Consider the following 13506-nt stretch of genomic DNA (forward strand, 5'->3'; position numbering starts at 1 on the left):
ACAGGCAAGAGACAGAACCAGTGGAGGGAGGACAATAAAGCCTTAAGAGTGAATAAAGTCAAAAACGAGAGGCCAGAAAGGAAGGTCTTTGGAGTCAAGAGTGAAGGTAAAAGAAGTATCTGTTTGAATTTCAATTGAATATAATAAATTATAAAAATAATTAATTAAATGATAGATTTTAATTTTAATTGATTATATTATAATATAATTAGTTTGGATATTATTTTTTTAAAATAATTTTAAAAAAATTAAAAATATTTGGATAATTTATTCAGAATCAATTTTAGTTGTGTAAATTATCATAAAAAAACATTGCCTTTCAAAATTAAATTATTGATAAATTTGTATCTAATATTTAAAAAGTAAAATATATTATTTAAATTATATATATGATTAATTATAAAAATTTGAATTATATTAATATTAACAATTTTGATTTATATAAATAAATAACTCAATATATCTTAGTTCAAATAAATTTAATAAAAGAGAAAGATTTAAATCTTAATATCAAATATCAATTTTACAATAACTAATGAAGATAATAATGTACAAATTAATCTCTAATGACATCATGAACATAAGTTATATCTAATAAAAATGTTAAGCATTGCTTAGAAATTTTGGCAACATAAAAAATTTAACAATGTAACAAATGACTCAAAATCTCTCTCTCTCTTTGAACTTTTATAATAATCTTTGTAATGACCCTCAATTTTAAATTAAATTAAATTAATCTTTTTCTACCAACTATTATTTTATTTAAATTAGTTTTATAGCAAGTGCTAAGTGAAGGGTGATGGTTAGCAGGAACTTATTCTAATAATTTTTTTGAGTATCTAAAGTTTGAATTTTATTAAAAAAAAAAGAAAAGAGAGTTTAATTTTATTTTTATTAAATTTTGTGCCTTTCTTATAATTTTTTTTTGAAATTTTTTTTATAATTTTCCCCATATGCCTTTGTGATTTGAACGCATAAGCTGCTTGTGATAGCTTTGCCCAAAAAAAAATAATTTTTTTTCGAAAAATTGACATTTGAATAATTGATTGTAAAATTGATTTTTCGCCTCAAAAAATTGATTAAATGAGCTATCCAAACATGCAAGAAGTGTATCTCATACGCTTTGGTGAAAGAAATCCCACAATTAATAAATTATATTAATAGTAATTAATTCTATTGAAAAATATTATGGTAGTTATCAGTTTTGGGATTTCATCTTTTATAATAAATTAATTCATAAGCCTTCAAGATAGAGGATTAAGTTAAGTTAATTGTGGGATTTAATTTCATCTATCCTATAATTGTAGCAAAAAAATTTGATATTATGATTTGATTATTATTTTTAAAATAAAAATCACTACAAAAAATTTAAAGTATGAGCAATAAATCATCTTCTCATTCAACAACAACAACATTGACCTCGTCTGATTTCTATTCTGCATTGAAATGGATCATATAGGATTTTGGTCCACCAGGCTTTGTTTGATTTAATCATAGTCATATAGCATTATAATTATTTTTAAAAGAAAAAAGACTAACATTGTTAAATTTAAAAATGATTCAAAAGTGATAACAATTAACTTTATTTATAGGATAAGAAATGAATAAAAATGTGCATAGTTTGAATTGATTTTAAAAAATAAATTAAATGTATAAAGTTATCTAAGTTTTTCCATATTTTCAATTTGAATGTTTTATAATTAAAAATCACTTCATAATAAGAAGATAATGATCTAACAAATAAAGTAAATGCCATCTTTTCTTTTGCCTGTTTCTTTTCCCTACAAAAATATTTTACAAGTCTGTCCATTATGTTAAAATAAATATAGCCACTATAGTATTTTTTTTTTTTTCCACTTTAGTATGTCAAAATAAATAAGATATAGATAGATGCACGATTTTGGCGGCTAAAAAAAAAAATTAGAGACAGATGTAACTTATTTAGAAGGATATTACCTAAATTTTGTTTATCTCATTTGTTATAGGACGACTAGGGATTTACAGAAATAGAAGGGGTTGAATTAGTAAATTCATACAAACCAGGAATATACCTCCAAATAAACCGAAAGAACAATCTTCCGCATCCAATTCAGACCAATTATGAAACAAAACGGATAAAGCCCAGGAATCTCTCTCTTCGTCAGCAATTTTTCATCTACATGTGTATAAAAGGTCTGAGTTTTGTTCTCTCTTAAACAATCAACATTATTTCTCGACGGATAGTTAATATCTCGCCTTCGTCTTTAGATTCTAGTGAGTTTGTTGTTTATCCTTTGATCTATTCCTCAATTATATTATTTAGTTTTCAAGGAAGCCACATTTTAGAGTTCAAACACGCCGTCTCCATCAAAGACCAAATAAACGTGCGTGCCCTTTGATCCATTCTAAATAAAATCTTCCTTCAGAAAGATCATAGCTTTGTTATTTATAGCCAAAGATTCTTCTGGGTATTTGTGGGTTTTTTTTTCTCTTTTGATTTTGGTGATTTCTGACGAGTTACAATGGCTGCTTCCGTTGCTGGAGTTATTGGTAGTAACAGGTCATGTTCTTCCTGGATTCAATTTAAAAACAGTGAAAAGAAGCAGAAGCGATTGAACAGAGTTAAGATTTCTTGTTCTTCCTCTTCTTCTGTGATGGATCCTTATAAGACCTTAAGAATCCAGCCTGGTGCCTCTGAATCTGAGGTTAAGAAAGCTTTTAGACAGCTTGCCTTGCAGGTTTGATTCTCAATCTCAGTGCCATAATTGTTATCCAGAAGTTTAGGTTGTTGTATGCACGCATGATGTTTGATATTTGGCTTCCAATTTGATTTTTCGTTCTTGGGTTTACACTTTAAAGTTATTCGTCTCACCAATGTCTAGGGTTTGGTTATATTGGGATTTCTTTTTTCCAATGGAAAATACTGATTGGTTGTTTTTTTTTTTTTTTAAAAAAATTATGCATCAGTTCCATCCAGATGTATGCAGAGGAAGCAATTGTGGTGTACAGTTTCACGAAATCAATGAGGCTTATGATGTGAGTTATCTTAATCCCTTCTCTCTAGAATTTTCATAGTTCTGTAGGTGAATTGAATATTGGTTAATCATTTTCTCTGCACTCCATTGAAATTGAAAGAGAGTGAGAGAGAGAGAGAACTATTGCTTCTGAAGGAGCTCCTTATCCAACTCAATGGCTGTTCTGTGATTGTCATATTTTTGTTTTTGTAGCGAATTGAATATTTAATATTGCATCAGTGGCACGTATGATTCATTACTCATTGCAGAACCATAAGAGTGAAGATAAGATCAGTCATTTGATGTGTATATATACTTCCTTTGGTCTTAATTATATATTTAGATTTGTTAAAAATACATAAATTTCCAATTTTACCCATTTTTGGGATTATTACTATAATAAATTGATGTATAGGAATTCAAAGGATGCCAATAACTTATTGCAATTAAGGAGGTTTAAGCACTACAATTTTGCCCTATAATTATGCTTGTCTTTAAAATTTTGCCCCATAATTAAGACCAGAGAGAGTATATAAATGTATATATATATAATTACTAGACATCCGTCTTGCTTTGACAAATTTGCGGTTTTATGTTTATGTGAAAAATGAAGCTGCTGAAGATTGAAGAAGTGAATAGGAGTTAATTGTTGAACAAATTTGCAGTTGATTGTTGGAACTAATGTTGAAAGAGAACAGTAATGGAATGGTTAAGTGAATGAAACTTATCTCATCCAAGGCTTACACATATCTGCCATACATACATATATATATATATGTATGATTTGGTCATGTTATTGTTGGTTAGTTGAATTTGAATGAAAGCAACAACTTATGTTGAAAACGTATGGAAGCAGATAGTGATGGAGAATTTGAGAGGAGGAGCAAATGGAAGTGAAATGTATGGTGATGATGAAGATGGAGAGAATGATGAATCAATGAGAGGAATGAACGATCCTGATTGGGACTTGTGGGAAGAGTGGATGGGATGGGAAGGAGCTGGAATCCGGGACTACTCATCTCATATTAATCCCTACATTTGATCATTTTCTCGTCGCTTTGATGGCTCTCAAACTTCACAAGCCATGTTAATCCTCAACCAATTCAAGTTGGGGTGAGATGTATCTAGTGGTTGATGTCCTCACTAATTCAAGTCAAATTGGATCCACCAGGTCAGATCTATTTGGTGGTTGGTGTTCTTACTAATTCAAATGTTGATCAGATAAGATCATATGTATATGGTGGTTGGTGTGATTCCTAATTCAAAGTTGAATCAATGTGTATGGAGTGGTTGGTGTTTGTATATAGTGTCGGTAGGTCGAAGGTCACTCTCATCTGATCAATAATTAGAGCGGAGTGAGCAAGTGACTTTTTGTGTATATATATATGAATTATGAATACATTTCAAAAGGGCAAGTCAATACTTTCATTTTCTTCATTTGGTTATGTTTTCCCATCAGCTAGGCTAGGTGCTATATCATGTCATATATATATATATATATATATATTATTCTTGTAAATTATTGAAACTTGAGAGAGTGACAAGTGAAGTTGACATGACCTATGAATTATAATTATTACAGACAAGGGCTGTAAAATTATTAGAAATTTCAGAAAGTGACATGAATTCGTGCCCCACATGCTTTTCTGATCCTTTCTTAACTCTTAATGGCCAGCTGGGGCATAATGGTTTTCAATGTGTAAATGGTCTGAATAGTAGTGAAGAAGAAATGTAGCTGCCCCAACTTTGAGGAGCATCCACGTGTCACGAATGTACTTGCTAAACAAAAGCCTAAATAGGATTTTGATGGTGTATCTGATCCGAGGTCCTAGCAGTTCCAGCAAACGCTGGGAATGATGCCACTTCATGGTCCACCATCCTGTCACAGGGACACCATGCTGCTTCACTGCGTTCAATTGCGTACACATAGCACTGTATCTGTTATCCATATTTTCAGCCCCGGCTGTGATAATCTGGAACAAGGCCAGTAATTTCTGGGCGCTGATCCCAAAATCTTCATCTGCTACAATAATGTTCTTTGATTTAAGCATTTGGATGTCTTGAACAGAACAGACTAGGCGTTTGAGAAAATACGCGTAGGAGTTGAACTTGTAGCTGATTCCTGTTAATCCGAGTTGCTCCCAAGCAATGAAATTCCTCCACTTCTCTTCCTTTCCTTCTTTTATGCACAGCGTCGGGATTATCAGCTTTTGATCCCTTTGCTTAAAATCTATATAAAAACCGAAACTCTCCACAAATTCCCTCAGTGCAGAAGCCACAATTCCTGTTTTGTTGTCTGCAATATGAGCGAGATTTTGAAGGTGAATTACTAATTAAGTGATAATTCAATAGTAATGAAGATAAATTACTTCAACATTACTGGTAGAAGCGTTTATAATGGTTTGCGCAGTGGAATGAATTTCGAGTCCCACAGCTTGGAGCTCCGTGGCGCAGCGCTTCAGTTCTTGTTTAGCTTTCATGGATGTCACGTCTTTGTCATAGGGATCTGGGGAGCACGAGTGCATGAGATGAAGGAAATGAGAAACACCCTTGGAGAAGCCAGCGCTGTGTCACGGATGATATGAACGATCCGCTGGTTAGCCTCGCACAATATGGGTAAAGGGGGCGACATTGGCATTGGAGGTGTTCTGCCTCAGTCTTCGGACTGAGTGCACAACTGGTCGGGGCTAGTGCTGCCTCCCTGATGAGCCCATGGCAGGGCAAAACCAGTGTGATTCGTATGTGATAAGGCTTGTCCTGAGAATTATGGGGTCCTCCAGGACGCCGCATGGGCGCCGTGTGCTGCATCAGACTCTCAGCCCATGACAGAGTGGTATCAGAGCAGGACATACTTTACTATCGTGTGCGTGTGGGGTTCCACGTTGGCACTGGTCGACCTCGGCACCGCTCCAGAAAGGCCTCCGAGCAGGTGGGTCCAAAAGTGGGGACTCGGACGGGAAGGTTGGCCGTTGTCGACTCCACTCCTGTTGGCTCGCGGGTGCGAGTGGGTCCGACGAGTGCAGGACTCGGGTGGCCACTCAGCAGTAAGCTGATGTGTTTGTGGCAGTACTGTACGTATGATCTTTGGGCGGAGTCTTTCTCCCCTAGCACGAGGGCGTGCTAGATTGGGTGTGGGAGAATGTCACGGATGATATCTCCGTGACCGTGTACAGACCAATGTAATGAACGATCCGCTGGTTAGCCTCGCACAATATGGGTAAAGAGGATGACATTGGCATTGGAGGTGTTCTGCCTCAGTCTTCGGACTGAGTGCACAACTGGTCGGGGGCTAGTGCCGCCTCCCTGATGAGCCCATGGCAGGGCGAAACCAATGTAATTCGTATGTGATAAGGCTTGTCCTGAGGATTATGGGATCCTCCAAGACGCCGTACAGGCGTCGTGTGCTGCACCAGACTCTCAGCCCGTGACAGTTGGCAACCTTGCATTCAAAGTGTGACTCGGCAAGTTTTTCAGGAGAAAGTTCTTTTTCTGTAGCAAAGGGATTTGGTTCTCGAGCAGCGTAAGATCAGTGAGAACACGCAAGATCTTTTTCTTGTCGTCGGTAAAATCCAGAGAAGGATCACTCTGATTGTGACGGAGCGGCGGATCTGTGATGACATTTTCTTGGAGTTTGAGCAGAAGCTCCAAGAGAAAGCAGCCATCAAGTAGCATTATTCTGGCAAGCTCCTCTGCTCCCAATTCCATTGTCTCCCCATCGGCATAGCTGGCTCGAATTATACTGTCAAAGCCTATCAGGAGCTCACAGCAACTTCTAAGGGTCTTGCACTGCAAGTTTCCAGTGGGACGCGAAAGAAGATGGTGCATGTAGCGCCATTTGGTCTCTTCCATGATTTGCAGTTCGCTTTCGGTCCCACTGTGAATGGGTCCCATGGCTACAAGTTGAGGCCTGTAACTCGTAGTTTCTCTGGAACCCTCCAAATACTGCACGTCTTTACGTTGTTTTCATTCGTGAATTGCAGTATCATTTCAATCTTAATGATCCATTCATCGTCCCTCGACCCTGACATTAGGCCTTATACATACGATTTATTAAGTTTATTAGTCAAACCAAATTTTCAAAATGAAATTGAAAGAATGACATGCTGGGTATACTGGGAAATTCATTTCAATGTATAATGAACATGACTACTTTAGTTATACTTTATTGATAAATAAATTTACAAAAAAAAAATTAATTATTTTTTATTTTGTTTTAATCAGTAGTCATTTTTTAATATATAATAATCATTGATAACAAATATGATATTTTGTCAAAAACCAAAATGACACAGGCTGGGGATTGAATAATAATTATTGCATTTCATGATAAGTGATATTTTTTTGGGAGAATGACAATTCCCAAAAGATTGAATTAATGATAATAAAGTTCTTGACAAAAATTTTTAAGAAATGAATTATAAATATCAATTTAAACAGTTACAAACAGAAAATACTGTTATAATATTAGATATATATTTAATATTTAAATACTTATTTATAATTGAAACTTCTTAATGTGTAATTATTTTGATTGATATTTTCAACTTCTTTTTCAAAAAAAAATTTATCAGGAATTTAATTGTTATTAATTCAATATTTTGAGACCTAACTATAATTCTTTCTTTATTTTTTTTTTGGGTCATTATCCCAAATTTAAAATCCATGGTCTATTAATTTGATTTAAAAATGTATCTTTAAGCAATTACTCCTAGTTTGGCTGGAGAGACTAAGGAGGCCATACCCTTCTTTCCAAATTAGGGATTTTAAATATTTAAGCTGTTAATTTTATTATATTTAATATACTTTTCTCCAATTAAATTAAAACAAATGAATTTTAAAATATTAATAATAATTTTTAGGCAATAAATAATATATAATAGATTCATATGTCTTATTTTAATAAGAAAACAAATACTTTAAGTAGACAAGATTAAGGGCATATTTGATCTCTTTTAAAAAAAATAAAAAATTATTTTAGTAAGTATATTGCATTTAAATGTTTTCAAAAGGTTCTCATTTTTTGTTTTTTAAAAAAGATGGAAACAATTTACAATTGTTTTCACTTTTTTATTTTTAAAGCACACTATATTTGACTAATATAAATTATTTTCAATTATGATCAACCATATGCCATTATTTTTTTTATAAGTATCATAGGCTATTATTATTAACCACTAGCAACTATCATTATCCATCATTTTCTAAATTTTAAAATTGTTTTCAAAATTAACATGGTCAAATACATTTTTATTTTGTTTTGTTTTGAAAAAATAGTTTGTAAAAATTGGTTTACAAAATAGTTTTCAAAAATAAAAAAGAAAATATAATTTTTGATCCCTATACTTTGCAAAAGTTTTGATACAAGCCTCTTACTTTTTTTTAATGTTCCAAATTCCTATAGTTTTTGTTATCTACAACATTAATTTTTATATTTTTAGAAGGACTTTGATGTGGTACAAACAGTGTTAAAAATACTAGCATGTGTTAACGCCATTAAGTTTGGAGAGATTTTTATACAGACCTGTTGCTTCAAGTCATCTATATTTTATTTAATAAAATTTCATCTATTCAATCAAATAAAAAAAGTTACGTCGGATAATAAAATGCTGACCTGGAATTAAAAACAAAAACCCTCTGAGTATCAAACGATGAGCAAATCTGGGAGAAGGGCCAAGCCAAAGAAAGTCAACCCAACCGGCAGCGAAGAGGGAAGCAGATGTGGGTGAAGGAGAAAGGGCTTCTGGGCACAGAAGGATTCAGAGCAAAATTCCCATTATTATATAGAAACAGAGGGCCACGTGATATACTTGACTTGATGATAGGAAAAGTTGGAAAAGATAAAAAATAAAAAAAGGACCAAGGGGGACGCGCTTGTTCAGCAAAAGATATAGTTTTTTTATAATGTTTGAACTTTGAAGACCGGAATGGTTAGACCAGTCGATCAGTCATTTAGAGAAAAAAAAATTAATTTGGTTCAATTATTTGGCTTGTTCTGAAAGTTAATCTAAGTTGACTTACTTTGATTTGAGTGGTTATTGAAGATCTAAAGCAAAAATTCAAAACTCAAAGTGGTTGAATCATTTTAAACTGTTTTTAAATATATATATATATATATATAAATATTATTTTTTATTTAATTATTATATTACTGATTCAACCATCAGTCTAACTGGTTGAATCATGAGACCCGTAACTCACTAATATTTTTGATTTATTGTCTGATTTGTTTTTTAAAACATTGGTTTTTTGTTATCCCTCCACAAACATGCTAAATTTCAATTCATTCCCAATGAGGACAACATAGAAGATGTGCAATCTCTTATGGAGACCCTATTTGCAAATGATAAATTTAGCTTTGAATGAGATTGAGATCAAACGGATCTGACCAGAAAAAGCATAGCTTGTGAGTTCGATAAAAAAGGAAATTAAAATTGTTCTTTTTATGCTTCCTGCTCAACAATGTAGAGAAGTCGACATAGAATAAACTATTTTATTTTTTTATGGATGGAACATAATAGAGGATTTAAACTATCTAAAATAAATAAATAATATTTTATTATCTCAATTGAAAAAATATGAGAAAATTACCTTCTATCTTCATCTAATGGATTGTATTTGATTTTTTTTTTTTGCTAAAGTTTTTTTTTTGGCTGAAGTTAGTATTTGTTTATGATATGATAATGGTTACTGTCTTTTTTTTTTTTTTTACTGAATAATGGTTACTGTCATTTGTTCTTTCTTTTTATATCTAATTATTTTTCCCCACTGAGCTTGAGTCTTGAGGCTGCCACTGCACATAAAGTCATAACCTATCTTTAGAGTGACAATCAACACAAAAAGTCATCCCAAAAACCATTTAAGTCACATCCCATGTATAAAACATGTACCACAAAACATCTCATTTCCATAACTACAAGAAGTTGACATTGGAAATCAAGGTTGATTGTTCTCTGGAGGAGTTGCATTAATGGACTTAGAATGCCTCAACTTCATTGCAGGTTGCTTATTGAGATCCTTGCAAGTCCTTCAATTGTGTCCCTACTTCTCACAACTTGAACATTTAAGATTTGTATTTTCTCTTGTCAGCTTCGTTAATGTTGCATCCTCATCTACCCCTCTCGTTTGTTTCTTAAATGTAGGTGGCTTCTCTTATGGTCTTATAGTCACTAAACAAATAGTTGTCTACAAGCTGCATTTCTTAATTTCATTATAATGATCTTTCATATTATGATATTGCTCCTTGTAATTGTCATCAATTGTTACCCTTGCCTTTTTCCTTGTCTTGAATATGCCTTTCACATAGACGCATTAACCATATAACAGTCCCTTAGTGCAACAATAATATCAAACAGTTTAATGTTTTTGTTTGCCTTCACAATGCCAACTATCTTTCTTGAAATCAACTTATAAGAAGCCATTTTTCCATTAATGGACAGCTCACATGTGTGTTTAGACCCAAATGTCTTTAAACAATATGTCAATTGATCACCAACTTTACTCACAAGAATTAACCATTTGTATTTCTTTTGTACACACTTAACTCGACACTTCACCTCATCATTCTTTATAAGCTTCACATCCATTAAAGTAAGGCATATTCTCTTAGTGCATCCTTAAACTAAGTGAAGCAAACTCTCCATGCCTAACTTGAATTGAAACTCTTTGTGCATATCAGAAGGGTTGTATTTTTCATACTTACCTTCAGGCACACTCTCATCTTGATAGGATTCAAGATGGGTAAAGAGAAATAAGGAAGATAAATTTTTATTAAAATATGAAATTATAATCTTTTTTTATAACAAAACAAGCAGCAGGTTAGCTGCTCATGCTAATACAGTCTAAATCCAAAAGCAAATTAATATCCTGAGTTATGCTACGTTTATAGAAACCTGGTCATTTTTGAGCTGTTTGCCGAGCTAATAAATCAACAACTCTATTGGCCGTGCGATACACATAAATGAAAGAGACTTTCCACTCTTGTTGAAGCATCGATATGATCTCTTCCAATGGCAACCTGTCTTGCTGAAGATTGAAATCTCCTCCATTAATAAGCTCCATCACTTCCTGTGCAGCTGAGGCAATAATTATCATATGTTTATCCAATTCCCAAACAAAATTAAGTCCTATTAGTATAGCCCAAGTCTCCATGTTGAAGCTATCCATAACGGCATGACTGTGTGTGAAGCCTTAAATAAAATTGCCTTGGTGATCTTAAATAACACCACCACAGCCTCCTTTCATAAGAGTAAGAATATATGACCCATCTACATTAACCATGAACCAATCTTAGGGGGTGGAAGCTATTGGTTTGCCTCACTTCTTGGTTTGATTCCAAACCAGTTCAACTTCCTGCTTTGAAGAGATAAATCCCTTAAGCTTTTGAGAACTGCAAATGTCTCAGTCATGATGCCTTCATTTAATATAGACTTGCCTTTGAAAATTCAAGCATTCCTCAGCTTCCATAAGAGCCAGCAGATAGTAGTGAACATGGCACTCTAATCCTCAATTGACTCATTCCCAGAATATCTTAAATTCCACCTTAACTAATCCTTTAGGCCTAGAGAGAAAATATATGACGTTTCCCAGGTTTCACCATACCTCTCCATAATTCATAAGTTAGTGGGCAATCTCAAAGAACATGCATCAAATTTTCATTCTGCAGTAAACAACATGAACATGTACTATCGTTTGTCATCTTCCTCTCGCACCTCACCACATTTGTGAGAAGCCTATCATGAGAGCACAATTATAGGAAGGTCTTGCATCGCTGAGGAACTGTAAGCTTCCATATTCTATTCCAAGAGAAACTGGTGTCCTGTTTGGATGGATAAATAGCATTATAAGCAGTTTTGATAGTAAACAAACCGTGTTCCCATTTCCATCGAATATCATTGTTGCCTGCCATCTTAATTCCTTCCTCAACCATATGCCAGATTCCCTTAATTCCCGACCAAACATTAGAACTAAAGTGTTCAGTATCAATAATAGGAAGAAGATTCGTAGCATACTTATATTTAGCTTTAACAACACGTACCCATAAATCATCAGGCTTTTTGATAAGATTCTATTCGAGTTTCATCATAAAGGCTTGGTTCTGACCTCTTGCATATCTAAGACCTAGTCTTCTATATTTCTTCAATTCACAAACTTTATCCCAAGCAAGAAGGTGGCTCTTCTTTCTTTCATCTATAGAACCCTATATGAATTCTCTATCACACCGATCTGAGGAATTACAAGTGCTAATCGAAAGCAATAAGGTTTGCATGGAATAACAAGGGATTGCCGAAGTGATAGATGACACAAGAGTTACCCTTCTAGCCATCAACAAAGCAGAGGCCTTCCAACTAAAGAGTCACTTCTTAACCTTATCAACCACTTCACCAAAAGTCTCCTTAGTAACCCGTTTATGATGGAGATTTACACTAAGATATTTACCCAAGTCATCTGTTCTAGAGAAACCCAAGAATGAACTCAATTCTTCACGTTTGCAATTATGAATATTATTAGAGAAAAACATTTTGATTTTGCTAGCATTCACCTTCATTTCCGAGCTTGCACAAAAGCACTTAAGTAATCCTTTATAACCATAGCTTGAGCCATAGAAGCCTCTGCAAAAAGTAAACTATCATCTACAAAAAAAAGTGGGAAAATAGAAGGGTCAGTTTTACCTAACTTAATAGGCTTCCATTCTTGCTTTGCCATTCCTTGCTGAATAAGATGAGCAAGTCTCTCAATACAGATAACAAACAAGTAAGGAGAGATGGGATCTCCTTGACGAACCCCTCTGGTAGGAGTAAATGAATCAGTCCTTTTGCCATTCTAAAGAAGTTGCATAAAAGTAGGCACACCACATAATCAGTTCAACCATATGACTAGGGAACTGTAACTCCTTCAAACAAGATTGCAAGAACTTCCAATTAACTCAATCATACGCTTTTTTGAAGTCAATATTAATAGCCACAAAACTTTTTTTCCCTCTCGTATGCCTCATAGAATGAAGCAATTATTGAGCCACTATGATATTATCAAAACTATGTCTGTTAGGAACAAAACAACACCGATTCGGAGAGATAATACTCGATAGAAAACTTTCATATGAGAAGTAACCAGTTTAGTAATTATTTTATACACCACATTACACAAACTAATTAGGTAGAGATCTCGAATAGTTTTAGGAGGGTCTCTCTTTGGGATCAAAGTAAGTAACGTCTTAGTAAGATTAGCAACAACTGGGAGGTTCAAGAAAATGTACTTAATAAGTCTACAAACAGGAGGTCCCACCCACCACATTCCAGTTCCACTCATTCTGATAAAAAAAAATAGCTCCACAACCATCAAGCTTCGGAGCCTTCATACCCCCCATTTCCTTAATAGCCTCCCAAATCTCTAAATCCGTAATATTTCGACCAAAAGTAGTAATGACATTCTCATCAATATTCAGATATGAGATATTACACTCAAAAGGTGGAGAATTTTTCGTATCATTTATAAATAAAGAGGAAAAATAATCAAT

The 13506-nt window shown here is 33.7% G+C and overlaps 3 protein-coding genes across 5 annotated transcripts; 1 reads left to right on the plus strand and 2 right to left on the minus strand.

The window, feature by feature from the left end:
• Window positions 1-2114: 2114 nt before the first annotated feature.
• Window positions 2115-4619, plus strand: LOC129296168 (chaperone protein dnaJ 8, chloroplastic-like). Of its 3 annotated transcripts, none has more exons than XM_054934757.1 (4): window positions 2115-2172; window positions 2303-2717; window positions 2947-3015; window positions 3850-4619. In XM_054934757.1, exons 2-4 carry the CDS (start codon window positions 2502-2504, stop codon window positions 4033-4035), a joined length of 471 nt encoding a protein of 156 aa, XP_054790732.1. In that variant the 5' UTR covers window positions 2115-2172; window positions 2303-2501; the 3' UTR covers window positions 4036-4619. The 3 variants fall into 3 exon arrangements, with proteins under 3 accessions (XP_054790732.1, XP_054790733.1, XP_054790731.1); XM_054934758.1 differs by having other exon boundaries at window positions 2145-2172; window positions 2524-2717; XM_054934756.1 differs by lacking the exon at window positions 2115-2172 and having other exon boundaries at window positions 2179-2717.
• A 7-nt stretch (window positions 4620-4626) lies between these two features.
• On the minus strand, window positions 4627-5550 carry LOC129296167 (uncharacterized). The gene is made up of 2 exons (XM_054934755.1): window positions 5374-5550; window positions 4627-5289 (listed from the first exon to the last, which is right to left on the minus strand). The coding sequence occupies exons 1-2, from the start codon at window positions 5516-5518 to the stop codon at window positions 4658-4660; spliced, it is 777 nt and encodes a 258-aa protein (XP_054790730.1). The 5' UTR covers window positions 5519-5550; the 3' UTR covers window positions 4627-4657.
• Window positions 5551-6410: 860 nt separating this feature from the next.
• LOC129296172 (uncharacterized) lies at window positions 6411-12537 on the minus strand. Its single transcript, XM_054934761.1, has 4 exons — window positions 12358-12537; window positions 11859-11931; window positions 10962-11065; window positions 6411-6935 (listed from the first exon to the last, which is right to left on the minus strand). The coding sequence occupies exons 1-4, from the start codon at window positions 12535-12537 to the stop codon at window positions 6411-6413; spliced, it is 882 nt and encodes a 293-aa protein (XP_054790736.1).
• Between the last annotated feature and the right edge of the window lie 969 nt (window positions 12538-13506).

Source organism: Prosopis cineraria, unplaced genomic scaffold, assembly GCF_029017545.1.
Source record: "Prosopis cineraria cultivar Desert tree isolate PC_DT_omini unplaced genomic scaffold, ASM2901754v1 PC273, whole genome shotgun sequence".
Lineage (NCBI taxonomy): Eukaryota > Viridiplantae > Streptophyta > Magnoliopsida > Fabales > Fabaceae > Prosopis > Prosopis cineraria.

Bases quoted from the DNA above. Each gene is read 5' to 3' on its own strand.
- LOC129296168 (XM_054934757.1), top strand. From the start codon at position 2,502: ATGGCTGCTTCCGTTGCTGGAGTTATTGGTAGTAACAGGTCATGTTCT. The intron at 2,718-2,946 runs GTTTGATTCTCA...ATTATGCATCAG, and splicing joins TTAGACAGCTTGCCTTGCAG to TTCCATCCAGATGTATGCAG. The intron at 3,016-3,849 runs GTGAGTTATCTT...GTATGGAAGCAG, and splicing joins AAATCAATGAGGCTTATGAT to ATAGTGATGGAGAATTTGAG.
- LOC129296167 (XM_054934755.1), bottom strand. From the start codon at position 5,518: ATGCACTCGTGCTCCCCAGATCCCTATGACAAAGACGTGACATCCATG. The intron at 5,290-5,373 runs GTAATGTTGAAG...CTCATATTGCAG, and splicing joins CATTATAAACGCTTCTACCA to ACAACAAAACAGGAATTGTG.
- LOC129296172 (XM_054934761.1), bottom strand. From the start codon at position 12,537: ATGAAGGTGAATGCTAGCAAAATCAAAATGTTTTTCTCTAATAATATT. The intron at 11,932-12,357 runs GTTAAGAAGTGA...TCGGGAATTAAG, and splicing joins TTGGTGAAGTGGTTGATAAG to GGAATCTGGCATATGGTTGA. The intron at 11,066-11,858 runs GTTTGTTTACTA...TTATTGCCTCAG, and splicing joins TCGATGGAAATGGGAACACG to CTGCACAGGAAGTGATGGAG.